Source organism: Cherax quadricarinatus, chromosome 95, assembly GCF_038502225.1.
Source record: "Cherax quadricarinatus isolate ZL_2023a chromosome 95, ASM3850222v1, whole genome shotgun sequence".
Taxonomy (NCBI): Eukaryota; Metazoa; Arthropoda; class Malacostraca; order Decapoda; family Parastacidae; genus Cherax; species Cherax quadricarinatus.
This window is the reverse complement of record NC_091386.1, coordinates 4,713,626-4,729,482: the sequence shown is the minus strand read 5'-3', so window position 1 is coordinate 4,729,482 and position 15,857 is coordinate 4,713,626. Positions and strand designations below refer to the sequence as shown.

At 41.2% G+C, this 15,857-nt stretch overlaps 1 protein-coding gene across 1 annotated transcript in view; it reads left to right on the top strand.

Moving 5' to 3' along the window:
- Positions 1-15,402, top strand: part of LOC128703884 (RAB11-binding protein RELCH homolog) — a 34,177-nt gene extending 18,775 nt beyond the window's left edge. The window contains exons 5-11 of the mRNA XM_053798735.2: positions 375-1,076; positions 4,094-4,274; positions 4,906-6,477; positions 8,362-8,500; positions 9,993-10,153; positions 12,743-12,846; positions 15,090-15,402. Of these exons, the coding sequence (XP_053654710.1) occupies positions 375-1,076; positions 4,094-4,274; positions 4,906-6,477; positions 8,362-8,500; positions 9,993-10,153; positions 12,743-12,846; positions 15,090-15,258 (3,028 nt within the window). The 3' untranslated portion in view covers positions 15,259-15,402. The remainder of the gene's footprint in view (positions 1-374; positions 1,077-4,093; positions 4,275-4,905; positions 6,478-8,361; positions 8,501-9,992; positions 10,154-12,742; positions 12,847-15,089) is intronic.
- Positions 15,403-15,857: the final 455 nt, after the last annotated feature.

The window sequence follows — 15,857 nt, the reverse complement described above, 5'->3', positions numbered from 1 at the left end:
TTGACCCCCGGAACATCCTTCTGGTAGGTAGATCTCCCACCAACATAGGGTAACCCAGAAAAGAGGAAACATTCATTTACTCAGTTTTTTTTTTTTTGACACAACGGCTATCACCAACCATGGCAGGGTGACCTGAAAAAAGAAACACTTTTCACCGACATTCACACTATCATTGCCAGGGGTGCACAGATATGACAGTTTAGATGTCCCTTTAAACAGCAGATATCCTAAACTACTCCTTTAGGGTGCAGGCATTGTACTTCCCACCTCCAGGACTAAAGTCCAGCTAACCATTTTCCCTGAATCCCTTCACAAAATATTACCTTGCTCGCACTCAATTATTCATTCTAATCTCTTGTTTTCTTCTCATTCAGGGAACTCCAGAAACTGAGACGAAGAACCTCCACACCGAGGATAACTCTACCCACATCACCTCAAAAGCAACACAGTCACATTCCAACTGAGGTACACGAAGTTAGTTCCAACAAGTCAAGCCCACTCACCGTCGATAAAGACGGCAGGGAATCACCAGAAGGTACCTCAGACAATGAAGATACTTCCACCGGCGCAGGTTTTATTGTAACTGCTGCCGCTGTGCCACTCAGGACTCGAACAATTGGATCTTCCACAAATGTTGAATTTAAAAATAGTCTGGAAAATATAAAGGAGGTTAATAATGAAGGCGCAGATCATGTTGAGAAAAATAAAATTATTAATGCTGTAAGTGGCTATGAAGATTCTTCAGAATCTATTGAAACTCTTATACAAGACATTCATGGAGATGCATGCAGTAATTTAAGCGAGCAGCTCTCGGAGAACATGGAGAAGGAAGTCACCTTGAATGAGGAAGTCACAGTGGAGCCAGAGATCAATCTGTATAAATCCTCAATGCTACCAGATGTTGAACCAGATGCAGAGAGTCTTGATGACTCCTCTGCTACTCAGAACTATCAGCCTCAGCCAAAGGATGCTATTGGTCATGCAGGTACACTCGCCGACAGCACAAGTTCTGCAGAGGTATACATAGAGCAGCTTAAGACTGAGGCAAGAAAACTGTTGAGAGCTTCTTCAAAGAGGTAATCATAAAAAGTTAACCTGTGGTGTTAAGATTTAAGGGTAGAAACATAATTCTTAAATAATTTTACTGGTTCGTGCTAGGCAGGTCCTCTAAATATGCCTACAGTATTACTACATTTCTCAGTATCGTAAAATGAATTTATAGTCTTGAGGACTTGAGTCCTGGAGGTGGAAAGAGCAGTGTCTGCACTCTTGAGGGGTAGGCATGTTGATGTCAGAGGGTAGTGTGAATTGTGATGTTAGCACAATTCTGGCAAGAAAATGATTGAATGAATGATGGTGAATGTGTTTTCTTCTTTGCTACACCCTGCCTTGCTGAATTGAATGGGAAGAGTAGGATCAAAACTGGAGGTTAAGGACTACAGTGTTACTGATAGGCAGTGTGCTCCTAATGTGATTAATTTAATTACATATAGAATGCTTTTGCCTTTTTTGTTGTTGTTGTTGTAGGTTCGGCAGTCTTGTCCCAGCCAGGGTCTTTTCCAGATGGTGACCCGGCTTGCCTTTTTTTAAAAACCTGTTACAGCACAGTAGTACTGTGTACCAAGTGCGAGAGAAAGTAGGAAGATAATATTTATTTCAATTTCAGTAATATCTTTCTCTGTGAGTTGGGTATAAGTGAATTTGTTTGTGTGATGATTCCATTTCTACCAGTACTCTCCTATGTAAGTGGAACGGAATTCTTCCTTGGTAAGTCATGCATGTTGTAAGAGGTGACTGACGTGCCAGGAGCAAGGTGCTAGTAACCCCTTGTCCTGTCTAAGTTACTAAATTTAAAAAGACAAGCTTTCGTTTTTCTTCTCAGGTCACCCTGCCTTGGTGGGATACGGTCGGTTTGTTGAAAAATCTTCCCTATATGAAATATGACCTGGTTGTTAGGTGATCACTGTAGTATATAACACATAAGTGGCATGAAGGTGGATACAGTTGACTTTGAGGTTACTACAGCTGCTAATGTATGAGCCATTAATGTGGGTTGTATCTGTTGCATGAAGCAAGGATCACCTGTTGTAACATTCTGTTTGTGTAGTTTCAGGAGAAGAGTACATCTCCCACAGCTATATTTTGTGAAGAGATTCAGGGAAACTGGTTAGCTGGACTTGAGTCCTGGAGGTGGGAAGTACAGTCCCTGCACTTTAACCCTTTAACTGTCGCAACCCCCAATCCTGAGGTGTCTCCTGGTGTCGCACAAAATTTAAAAAAAAAAAAAAAAATTTTTTCTTATGAAATGATAGAGAATCTTTTCCCGATTGTAATGACACCAAAAGCATGAAATTTGATGGAAAACTGATGGAATTACGCTCTCGCAAAGTTAGCAACCTCGGCGATATTTACAAATCGGCGATTTTGCCCAGTTTGAGCCCTATTTTCGGCTAATTCCATTGTTCCAGTCGACCAAACTCATAGCTATTTCTTTAGAACTCCGTTTTTTTCTATCGATTGAGTACAAGAAACTGCCCATTTACCGATTTCAACTACCCAATAACGTGGTCAGAAATTTGCAATTTGGCCAATTTCACGAAAATTAAAAAATATGACAATTTGAAAATAAGGTCCAGAATGAACAATGCAGACATTCCTGGCTCTAAAATAACATTTTCTTAGTTCATCAGTCATGTCTCCAGGCCCCTCTGATATTACTCTTGCTTTCTATTTTGAATTTTTATTCAAACAAAAAATAGAAGATTTACTGTTATGCAGACTACTGCAATATTGTAATAATTGTATAAATAACATCAACCCATTCATGACTGCATATTAGAATGGCTAGTTGGACATTTATTGGACAATGACATCATTTGTTTACTTTTGAACATCGGCAAAAATCAAACATTTCCCCTACTTTGAGCTCCATTTCCAGGTTCTTTTTATAGTAAAATCAATCAAAATCACCTCTATTTCTATAATATGTTTTCCATTCTATCAAATGAGACCAAGAAAACGAGAATACAGCCACAAATACTGTACGAAAATAGACCACAAAGTCGGCATTTTAATTAAAAAAATGGTCGGATTTTTTTTTCTCATTATGCACTGCGTGCTCCAAGGATTTTTTTATATGGTGCACACTGACCACACAGACCCATTCTCTCACATGTGGGCCTACCAGCTTTTTCCTGCTTGATTTGAAGTCGCTAGAATTTATGAGTACAGTGGACCCCCGCATAACGATCACCTCCGAATGCGACCAATTATGTAAGTGTATTTATGTAAGTGCGTTTGTACGTGTATGTTTGCGGGTCTGAAATGGACTAATGTACTTCACAATATTCCTTATGGGAACAAATTCGGTCAGTACTGGCACCTGAACATACTTCTGGAGTGAAAAAATATCGTTAACCGGGGGTCCACTGTATATATACGTCAAACACGGTACCTAATAAGACGTATATATACGACCGTGACAGTCAAAGGGTTAAAGGAGGGGTTTGGGATATTGGGTATTTGGGGTGATATCTGAACTGTCATATCTGGGCACCTCTGCAAAGACAGTGATTATGTGTAGATGATTGTCAAAGTGTTGAATGATGATGAAAGGATTTCTTTTTTGGGTCACCCTGCCTAGGTGGGAGATGGCTGACTTGTTGAACAAAAATATATATATAGTATTTTTTGTAAAACACCAGCCAACTCCCACCTCAGCACAGTAACTCCAAAGAAAAAGGGAACACATTCACCACCATTCACTCAATTGCTGTCTTGTCAGAAGCGTGCAAATACAGTGGACCCCCGCATAACAATTACCTCTGAATGCGACCAATTATGTAAGTGTATTTATGTAAGTGCGTTTGTACGTGTATGTTTGGGGGTCTGAAATGGACTAATCTACTTCACAATATTCCTTATGGGAATAAATTCGGTCAGTACTGGCACCTGAAAAAATATCGTTAACCGGGGGTCCACTGTAGTATCACAGTTCAGATGACTCGCCAAACTGCAACACCCTCACCCCTCTTTTAGAGTACAGGCACTGTATTTCCCAGCCATTTTTCTTTACTGTTCTCTAATATTTCAGGTGTCCACCCGAGGCTTTTGAGGAGCAGGTGCTGCAAGTCAGTCTGGGTCACACAATACGCAGAAATTCCCGGCTACAGGAAGAGGTAGCAACGCTGGGCCAGGGTAGTCAGGAACTTTTGGACGTGGTGGCAACCTCTCTCCACAACATTGCTCCAAATGTCATACTGGCAAAGCGTGAGGCGAGTCAGCTTCAGTGTTTCAATTGGAAAAAACTTAAAATGCATATTTTAATGGAAATGTTTCAGTCTTTGTTATTTATCTTGATCTCATAACGCATGCTGCAATATCAGCATGCTTCTGGCAAGACATCAATTGAGTGAGAAATGGTGAATGTATTCCCTTTTTTTTTGTTTGTTTTGGTTCACCCTGTTTCAGCAGGAGATGACTGGTGTGTTAAAAAAACATACTTCTAAGTGGCAAGTGCAATGGCATCATTCTGTAGGATAGGTGGGGATGTTGAAGTTCAGAAGGTCATCTGAATTATGATACCCACATACCTCTGCCTAGACAGCTATTGAATGAATAATGGTGAATGTGTTTTCTTTGGGTCACCTTGTCTTGGTGGGAGACAGCCACTGAGTTATAAAAAAACCATTTGTTTTAACGCACCAGCCATCTCCCACTGAGGCAGCGTGACCCGACGAAGAAGAAAACTATAAAGTTGATCTTCTTATAAAATTAGTAATTTATATAGGAGAAGGGGTTATTAGCCCCTTGAAAATACTGTATCTATATATATATTTCAAATTATAGTGCAAAAGTGTTTGAATGTTATTTGCAAAAACTTCATTGATTTTTTCTTCTTTCTAGGAATTGTTACCACTACTGATTTGTGGAGTTAGTCTGCACAAAGTTGGAGAAGAAAGGGAACGCTTGCTCCACCTGCTATTTAACTTGATCAAGCGACCAGATGAGGAGCAGCGCATCACTATTCTGACGGGACTTGTTGGTCTGGCTCGCGTTCTTGGAGCCACTAAGCTCGAGGCTGAACTATTACCACAGTGTTGGGAGCAACTGACTCATAAGTATGTTGAACGCCGGCTGTTAGTGGCTCAGTCTACTGCTGCATTGGCTCCCTACACCCCACCACCACTGAGGAACTCTCTCTTGCTTTCCATGCTGCTGCAACTTCTGGCTCCTGGAGGGGAGAAAGAGACTCGGGTCAGAGAGGCAGCATTGAGAAGCTTAGCTCTACTAGTCACTTACTTAGATGACCAAGACAAGTTACCTGTTCTTGTGGATGCTTTACTAAATTGCCTCGAGAATCCTGGGACTACTGCCGATCCTTCATCTCCTGCGGCACTGGATGCATCTTTCGTGACGGCAAGGTCTCCAACATCCCCTAGAGCTACTGACATGCTCCTCTCATCTCTGGCCATATGGGCTGTTGAAATCAATAAACTGAATCTCATACTAGACCCCTTGTTAGCAAAACTAAACCAAATGGCAGTACACTTCAAGCAGCAACAAGCAACACCACAAGCCTCTCAGGTTTTGGGGCAGCAGCCTATCATTCCTGTGATAGAGGCACTTACTAAGATAATTCCATTCATCCTGGCAACACTCATCAATTCAATTCCTACTCTGGAGAACCACCACATCACTGGCACGTCTTTAACTTCTTTATCAGCCACGAGTGCCTTAGAAGAATTAGAAATCATAATTGGTAGTAAAATCAAAGCTGAAACTGGTTTATCCAAGTTCCATCAGTATGTTTCAAAGGAATGGTTTAAATCTTGGAAAGAACTTGATTATATTACTCAAAAGTTCATTCCTGCCATAATTGAACCACTCTCTTACATTGATGCTTCAAATGTGCCCATTATTCATGCATTTATTAAGCTGTTTTCTCAATTGCCGATTTGTTTTGGGCCGTATATAACAGCATCAAGCATTACTCCCATTTTTATGGAACACTTGAGTATCGATGATTCAGCACTGGAAGTAGTGCGCCAGGGAAACACCGGCCTCACTGGCTCCCTTGTAGTTGTCTACATCGTAGCTTTCTTGGCATCAAATCAAGGATACTCTGAAAAGACGGGGGATCTGGAAGGCTTCTTGGCCAGACAAATCAGCATTCTTGCTTTGTGTCGCGCACAACCCGATGCACTCTATGTGGCTGTCTCGACTCTCTTGCAGTCCCAGCGTAATCAAGACTCCGTGCTTGGAGCGCTGTGGTCGTGTGTGGTTCATAAGTCCAGTATGGTGAGGGCATGCAGTGCTGGGTTGTGGGGTATCGTGGTGACTAGTGTGGAGGATGCTGCTCTAGGCTCGCGTGTTGTGCCAGCACTGGTTACTCTAGCAACAGACCCGGACATACATGTCAAGGCCTCGGCAGTTCATCCTCTGGCTACTGTCATCACAACGACAACGAACAATGAGGTATGCAACTTTCCCACATGATAAATATTTGCTATTACAATAGGACCCCCATATCCGCGGGGGATACGTTCCAAGGACCTACCATGGACAGTAGTGAACCCTATATAAAAGTCGATTTTCGATTACATACCTATGATAATTTAATTGATAAATTATGCATAGTAAGTGGAAACTTGGATCTTTTTCACTGATGGGAAGCAATTCAAGGCTTCTTGTAGGCTTTGGAGAATTGCTGGCATCACTACTTTTGTACTTTGGTGACATTATTAAGCAAAATTAAAGTATTTTCCAGCCACAGTAAACCGCTGATAACAGAAAGAGTGGAAACCGGGCCCGTGGATATGGAGTCCTACTGTATATTTGTTAGCTGGGCTTGAGTCCTGGAGGTGGGAAGTACAATGCTTGCACTCTAAAGGAGGGGTTGGAGGTATTTGCTGTTTGGAGGGACTTCTGAACTGTCGTATCTGCACACCTCTGGCAAGACAGTGATAGTCTGAATGATGGTGAACATGTTTCTTTTCAGGTCACACTACCTCAGTGGGAGACTGCCACTATGTTAATAAAATATATAGATGGGCTTCACCTCTGGTGCAAACTGTGGGGACCCTTAGTCTTGAAGTAGATAAAAATGTCTTTGAGGAAAAATATATATACATCTCCCTTAGGCAGTTTGAATATATTTTTTGTTTCACATCTTCATGGGAAGTACAATGCCTGCACTTTAACCCTTAAGCTGTCCAAACGTAGATCTACGTTTGTGTACATAGCACTTCAACCTTGATTTTCTCCATAAGAAACAATGTAAAAAAACGTAGATCTACGTTCGGAGCGCTACGCGAGCAAACGTAGATCTACGTTTGGACAGTTTAAGGGTTAAAGGAGGGGTTTGGGATATTGGCAGTTTGGAGGGATATGTTATATATCTTATATATGCTTCTAAACTGTTGTATCTGGGCACCTCTGCAAAGACAGTGATTATGTAGTGTAGAAGCCTTCAAAAGGAAACTGGACAAGTATCTTCACCAGGTGCCAGATCAACCAGGCTGTGATGGATATGTGGGGCAGCGGGCCTCCAGCAGCAACAGCCTGGTTGATCAGGCAAGCACCAGACGAGCCTGGCCCATGGCCGGGCTCAAAGAGTAGATGAACTCTCGAAACTCTTCAAAGGTATATATCAAAGGTATGTATGAGTGAGGTGAAAATATTGAATGATGATGAAAGTATTTTCTTTTTGGGGATTTTCTTTCTTTTTGGGTCACCCTGCCTCGGTGGGAGATGGCCGACTTGTTGAAAAAAAAAAAATCTTCATGGGATGCATTAATGCCAGTAAACGACCCTCAATAAGGAATTTAAGCTGCGTCAAAGACGTACTTTAATAATGATAATAGTAATTATAATAATTATAATAATAATTTTCATATAGTCGGACTTGAGTCCTGGAAATGGGAAGCACAATGCCTGCACTTTAAAGGAGGGGTTTGGGATATTGGCAGTTTGGAGGGATATGTTGTGTATCTTTATATGTATATGCTTCTAAACTGTTGTATTCTGAGCACCTCTGCAAAAACAGTGATAATGTGCGAGTGTGGTGAAAGTGTTGAATGATGATGAAAGTATTTTCTTTTTGGGGATTTTCTTTCTTTTTTTTGGGTCACCCTGCCTCGGTGGGAGACGACCGACTTGTTGAAAAAAAAAAAAAAAAAAAAAAAAATAGTAATAATAATTACAATAATAATAACCCTCTCCTCCTGTATAAATCACCAGGTGTAAAAAGAAAAACTTTTGATTTTCTTTTTAGGTCACCCAGCTTCAGTGGGAGCCAGCTGGTGTGTGTTGATAAAACTCTAATGGTATGTTATTTATGTATTGATTTTTTCCATTAAGGTACTAGACAAAGTGTGGCTCCAGCTGGAGACTTTGTGCGAAGATCCATCTGTGATGGAAAACTTGGAATTTCAGCTGGCATTGGCCCGCACCTGCTGTCTTGTGGCGCACACTGCACACCCTCGACTCCTTCATCAGTGTAAGTACAGCAGTGTCCTAGACTGCGAAACTTCTAGTTCACTATAAGATAAGATTTACTTGGGTTTTTAATCTGGGAGAGGGTTAGCCACCCAGTAACCTGGGGTAAGGAGGGTTATCCACCCAGGATAACCCAGGGTATGGATGGTTAGCCACCCAGGATAACCAAAGAAAGTCAGTGTGCCATTGAGGACTGTTTGTCTTATTTCCATGGGTGTCCTTCAGTCTTACCCCCCAGGATGCCACCCACACCAGTCGACTAACACCCAGATACCTACTTTATGCTAAGTGAACAGGGACAGTAGGTGTAAGGAAACATGCCCAATGTTTCTACCAGCCAGGGATTGAACCACAGACACTCGGTGTGCAAGATGAGAGCATTACCAACCAAGCCATGGGGCCAACTAGACCAGGGGTCTAGGTGGTCTGGTTTAGGCCTAATCCTGGTCACAGACCGGGCCGTGGGGGTGTCGACCCTCAAAACCCTCTCCAGGTATTCTCCAGGGGTCCCCAAGCCCCAGAGTTGCAACTGGAATTTGGTTGAATGGGTGTGTCTAGAATATTTTTTTCCCAAAATGTTTACTCTGTTATAGATAACTAATTTGTTCAATTCATAAGTAGATACATACCATACATATAGATCATGTAGTTTGCAATGCAAATGTAGTTTTACGTACTGGTTTCTTGAGAAAAAAAGTTGGGAAATTCTGACTTAGGGAAAATCATACACTGTGTTTGTTTTCAGTCTTTATTCCACTTAACCTCTGTGTTCCTGATGTTACAATTTAACAAACAAATTATTTGAATAGAGAACAGCAGTACAGGCTTAGGGACTGATTACCTCAAACTCCTCTCCTTACACCTTTCTACTTTGTATTGTACTGATGAAGCCTCTGTGTGGCGAAGCGTTTCCTTAATAAAGATTCTCATATGTTGCATAAGTGTCTCAGTTTTCTACTTGTCGGTTTTGAAAACAAGTTATCACATATGTTTTTGTACTACAGCTCAGCTGTATTATAACATTAATTGTATCTTAAATGACTTGTTTTAAGTATGGATGTGTGTAATTTGCAGTGTTTGTAAGTGTGAATGTGTGTAGTTTTGTGTTTGTGTTTGGTTATGTGTAATTTAGCAAGTGTGGAAGTGTGTAGCTTGGTGTGTTTGTGAGTGTGGATGTATTAAGTCACCAATAGTTGGTTGCAGGGGTCAAGTCACAGCTCCATGATGTGTGTAACTTGGTGTGTTTGTGAGCGTGGATGTGTGTGTAACTTGGTGTGTTTGTGAGCGTGGATGTGTGTGTAACTTGGTGTGTTTGTGAGCGTGGATGTGTGTGTAACTTGGTGTGTTCGTGAGTGTGGTTGTGTGCTACTTGTGTTTGTAAATGTGGATGTGTGTAAATGTAGTATTTGAGTTGGGTCTGCCTTATGTTATGGCTTTAATTAGTAGTAATAAATGGAAGGTGAGCATGTGACTAATAAAGTTTTGGGAAGCAGTCTTGCTGCCTCAGCTGTGTCGACTGGCAATGGACGGACACCACGGTGAAGAGGAAGCAGCGGTACTGGGAGGGGAACTGTTGGAAGCTTACTCTGCTCTCACCTGCTGTCATCTACCAGATCATGTAGTGGCTCACTTTGTACTTCCTCCACTCATGCAGGTAAGATCACCACTCACAGAAGGTCATGACACGTAGGTAAGATCACCACTTACACAAGGTCACCACTCACATAAGTAAAATCACCACTTACACAGGTCACCACTCACACAGGTAAGATCACAATTCACACAAGGTCACCACTCATACAGGTAAGATCACCACTCATTATTAAGACCTTCATTTGGAATGAAATAGGACTTAGAGGGCATATAAATCTGTAGTGAGAGGAAGGTGGGCCAGGGGTCATCCTAGGAAAGGTTGGAGGGAGGGGGTAAAGGAGGTTTTGTGTGCAAGAGGCTTGGACTTCCAGCAAGCGTGTGAGTATGTTAGATGAGAGCAAGTGGAGACAAACGATTAATATGACGACGTGCTGTTGGAGCGTGAGCACAGTAACATTTATGAAGGGATTCGGGGAAACCGGCAAGGTGGACTCGAGTCCTGGAGGTGGGAAGTACAGTACCAACACTCTAAAGGAGGGGTGGAGATATGTTGCAGTTTTTGACTTGTAATGTAGGCATGCCTCTGGCAAAACAGTGATGGAATGAGTGATGATGAAAGCACATCTTTTTCAGGACACCCTACCTCGGTGGGAAATGACCAATGTGTTAAAAAAAATATTATTAAGGGTGGTAATGGGGGCTAGGGAACTTGGCTTGAAGCATCAGCAGCACGATTTTAATTTTTCTTTCAATTCATCAGCGGTCACCCACCGAGGCAAGGTGACCTAAAAAGAAAAATGCAGTTTTTTCTTTTTGCATGTATTAGTCGGCCTAGGAAGGGTTGGAGGGAGGGGGTAAAGGAGGTTTTGTGTGCGAGGGGCTTGGACTTCCAGCAGGCATGCGTGAGCTTGTTTGATAGGAGTGAATGGAGACAAATGGTTTTTAATACTTGACGTGCTGTTGGAGTGTGAGCAAAGTAACATTTATGAAGGGATTCAGGGAAACCGGCAGGCCGGACTTGAGTCCTGGAGATGGGAAGTACAGTGCCTGCACTCTGAAGGAGGGGTGTTAATGTTGCAGTTTAAAAACTGTAGTGTAAAGCACCCTTCTGGCAAGACAGTGATGGAGTGAACGATGGTGAAAGTTTTTCTTTTTCGGGCCACCCTGCCTTGGTGGGAATCGGCCAGTGTGATAATAAAAAAAAAAAAAAAAAATAGTTTATACAGGAGAGAGGTTATTAACCCCTGGCTCCTGGTATTTTAGTCACCTCAGTAGCATTATCATTGTTCTTAATTTGGGGGCTTTTGGGGCTGATGAAGGAATTTTTGGGGTATGAGTTGTACTTACTTCATCCCATTATGGCACTGCCCCTCCCAGCCATCAACATTTAATTCTGCATAACAAGGTACTTCAATACATTTTGCAAGCTGCACTGCTTGTTCACACTGAATGGATATCATATACAGTGAGTCCGCAACTTACAAAGGCGTTGAGAATCTTGTGTATTGTGTATTATGTCATTATTGTGTATATCATTATTATATCATTATTTTGTATATCATTATTATATATTACAGTCTCTCCTCACTTAGCGATTTACTCATTTACCAACGACTCGGACTTACGATGGGCTCTCTGACCAGTATGCATACGTAAATAATGTATATTAGAGCTGATTTTCTCTGTTCTGTTTATTACAATGTACAGTACACTACTGTATAAACATTTAAAAATTTACTTAAAATGTTATAAATAGTGCTAAGGTGACATTCAAACAACATCGAAGATGGTTGACACAAACCCACTACCATTATAGTATGCTCCTCACTTAGTGACGAATTTGTTTACCAACGTGGTCTTAGGAACAGAACTCCATTGTTAAGTGAAGAGAGGCTGTAATTTATACAGAAGTTGAAGATTTCCTGTATTATGAATATTGCACACAATTCACGAGGTCCCCAATGTGTTTGTAGATTAAGGACTTACTGTATGCGGAATTACCTATAGAAATAGGACAGTGTAGAATGGCAAGGGAAACTTGTAATACAGTGGACCCCCGCATAACGATCACCTCCCAATGCGACCAATTATGTAAGTGTATTTATGTAAGTGCGTTTGTACGTGTATGTTTGGGGGTCTGAAATGGACTAATCTACTTCACAATATTCCTTATGGGAACAAATTCGGTCAGTACTGGCACCTGAACATACTTCTGGAATGAAAAAAATATCGTTAACCGGAGGTCCACTGTATTTTAATGATATTGGCTGTTTTTCATGATATTAATAAGTTTTTGTGTTGCAAACTTTTAATTTCCCATCAAATTGCAAAATTAGAGTTCAGAAGGCCATCTGAACTGTGATGCCGATACACTTCCGGAAAGATGATGATTGAGTGATAATGAATGCATTTCCTCTTTTTTGGATCACCCTATCATGGCGGAAGACATACGGTACATTAAAAAAAATTATGCTCTCTTTATGTAACCTCTAAGGAAGGTGCCCTGATACTGATAAATGGCTCTTGATCCAGGAATGGGAGCTACTCTCCCATTCCTTCAGTCACACCTGATTACCTCTCATTCCCAAAGTGTTGTATGACCCCTCTGGGTTTATCTCCTCATAAATATAATGGTATTTTTGTTTTTCAGCTTCAGAAAACATTAGGATCAGCAACGTTTGAACACATGGAGACTATCACTGACCTTATACGGGAGTACAACATGCACGCACAGGCCTCCCATGGACTAGAGCGGTGAGTTACTGCGTACTCACCTAGTTGAGGTTGCAGGGGTCGAGTCCAAGCTCGTGGCCCCGCCTCTTCACTGGTTGCTACTAGGTCACTCTCCCTGAACCATGAGCTTTATCGTACCTCTGCTTAAAGCTATGTATGGATCCTTCCTCCACTACATCGCTTCCTAAACTATTCCACTTCCTGACTACTCTGTGTGTGTGTGTGTGTCTGTATGTGTGTTGTGTGTTTGCTGTGTGTGTGTTGTGTGTGTGTTGTGTGTTGTGTGTGTGTTGTGTGTGTGTTGTGTGTGTGTTGTGTGTTGCGTGTGTGTGTGTGTGTTGCATGTGTGTGTGTGTTGTGTGTTTGTTGTGTATGTGTTGTGTGTGTGTGTGTGTAACTAGTTGTTTGTAATCACCAACATGTAGCTACAGGAGCAGACACAGACCAACTTTCTCATTGTTATTCTCTTTTTAACTCACCGGCCGTCTCCCACTGATGCCAAGTGAGCTGAAAAATAAGAAACACTTTCCAAAATTGTTCTTTTATTTACGTTTAGTAATTTGTACTGTTGAGAAAAGACAAGCAAAACAGGTAAAACTCATGGGAAGAATTGCACAATAGTGGGACTTGAGTCCTGGAGGTGGGAAGTACAATACCTGCAATGTAAAGGAGGCATTTGGGATATTTGCTCTGTGGAGTGACATCTGAATCGTCATATAGATAGATAGGTTAGATAAATACATGAGTGGGTGTGGGTGGGTGTAAGTTGGACCTTACTAGATTGTGCTGCTGGGTCTGGTGCAGTGCTCCATCCTTGAGTGGGGATGACCAGACTGGGTGGGTCATTGGGATAATCTGGGGGGGGACATGGACCTGCTCTGCATGGGTCAGTAGGCCTGTTGCAGTGTTCCTTCTTTCTTATGTTCTTATGTTCTTATATCTGTGAGTCTGCAAAGACAGTGATTATGTTAGAAAGTGTTGAATGATGGTAAAAGTGTTTCTTTTTTGGGTCGCCCTGCCTCGGTGACAGACGGCTAATTTTTTGAAAAGAAATAATAATAATAATAATGTGAGCATAATAATATTTTGTGAAGGGATTTAGGGGAACTGGTTAGCTGGATTTGAGTCCTAGAGGCGGGAAGTACAGTGGACCCCCGGTTAACGATATTTTTTCACTCCATAAGTATGTTCAGGTGCCAGTACTGACCGAATTTGTTCCCATAAGGAATATTGTGAAGTAGATTAGTCCATTTCAGACCCCCAAACATACACGTACAAATGCACTTACATAAATACACTTACATAATTGGTCGCATTCGGAGGTAATCGTTATGCGGGGGTCCACTGTATAGTGTCAGCATTTTAACCCTTAAACGGTCCAAACAAATCGACGTTCAAATTCGTAGCTACAAAAGTAGATCTACTTTTTGTTACATATTTTCAAATATAACAAAAAAAAATGTAGATAAAAGTTTTTTACATGTTTTCAAATGTAAAACAAAAAAGAAGATTACATTTTTTTACGTACTTTCAGATGTTGAAAAAACGTATACTATATACGTTTGGACCGTTTAAGGGTTAAAGGAGGGCTTTAAGATATTTGCTGATTGGAGTGACATCTAAACTGTTGTATGTGTGTGCCTCTGGAAAGACAGTGATAGTGTGAATGATGGTCAAAGTGTTTCTTTTTCGGGCCACCCTGCCTTGGTAGGAGACAGCCATCGTGTTGAAAAATAATGGTAATACATTAATAATGTTTCAAGACAGGTATCGTAAAAGGACACAAGTGCAACTAATGTGACATTGTATTGTGGCAACGTTTCGCTCTCCAGGAGCTTTATCAAGCCATTATGCTCCTGGAGAGCGAAACGTTGCCACAATAACACGTCACATTAGTTGCACTTGTGTCCTTTTACTTTACATATTGTCGGTAATTCTACCAACTTTATTACAAGACGGGTATCGTAGCCTGTTTTTTCAAACCAGGTTGCCACCCCTGACACTGCCATATGCAGTAAAATTCTGAAGCTGCCCCTAAACGGTGATCTCCGTTAGTGCCTAGAGAGGCATTTGGGTGTCTGAAAGCTTGTTTATTGCATACCTGGTCATCCGAAATGCATCTTTCATCCTTCGGATGTGTTTTTTACATATTACTGAATAAAATACTTTTTCACAGATGCAAATCTAACCCAGTCATCAGAAATGCATTTTTCGTCTTTCAGAAGTATTTCACACACATTATTGAACAAAATATTTTTCCGCAGACGCAAATCCAACCTATCACTTAGTGGAGCGCTGCCCGTCCACCCCGGCGTAGACGACATGAAGAACAAAGTGAGCAAGATGTTTGCTTCCCGCCCGTCCACCAATGCTCTGCAAGCCAAGGCTCAGGCTATTAACGTCAGTCTGCCGGGCTTCTTGAAGAAGAAATAGAAATCAGCCGGTTACGAATTTCTAATTCGTAAAAATGTTTTCGTGTTGAATATACGCAAGGTGCAAGGGAGGTGGAGGAGGCTCAAAGATCTCACATTATAAGTATTTTTTTAAAATAATGTACCTATTTAGTACACTAAGTTCCATACACAACCTGCCCATGGGAGACTGAAACTTAAGATGATGTTTTGGTCCGATTTGGACATTAATTAGCCACACCGGACTGATACATCATAAGTTTCAATCTCTTATGTACGGGTTATTTCTGTATCGTTCCCGTCATGGTATTGTGCCTTTTTATTCTTTATATACTAAGTTCCCTTATAAAGGTATTCTATCTCGGTATTGTGTCATAGTTTACAAGTGCGGTCGAAGAGAAACGACATCAATAATTGATTAGCAGATACAGAACATGCTATTCAATTTTTGGATGCGTTCTCAATCAAATTTACAAAAACTTGCCGTATAAAGCAGTTCTACGAGAGAGCTGACTATATGGTATAGTTCCCTTCTTTGAGTTTTATTGAAATATAAAATATGATAACACTATCACAGTGAAAAATGTATACGAAGGAAATACCCAAATGGTTTTGTGTGTT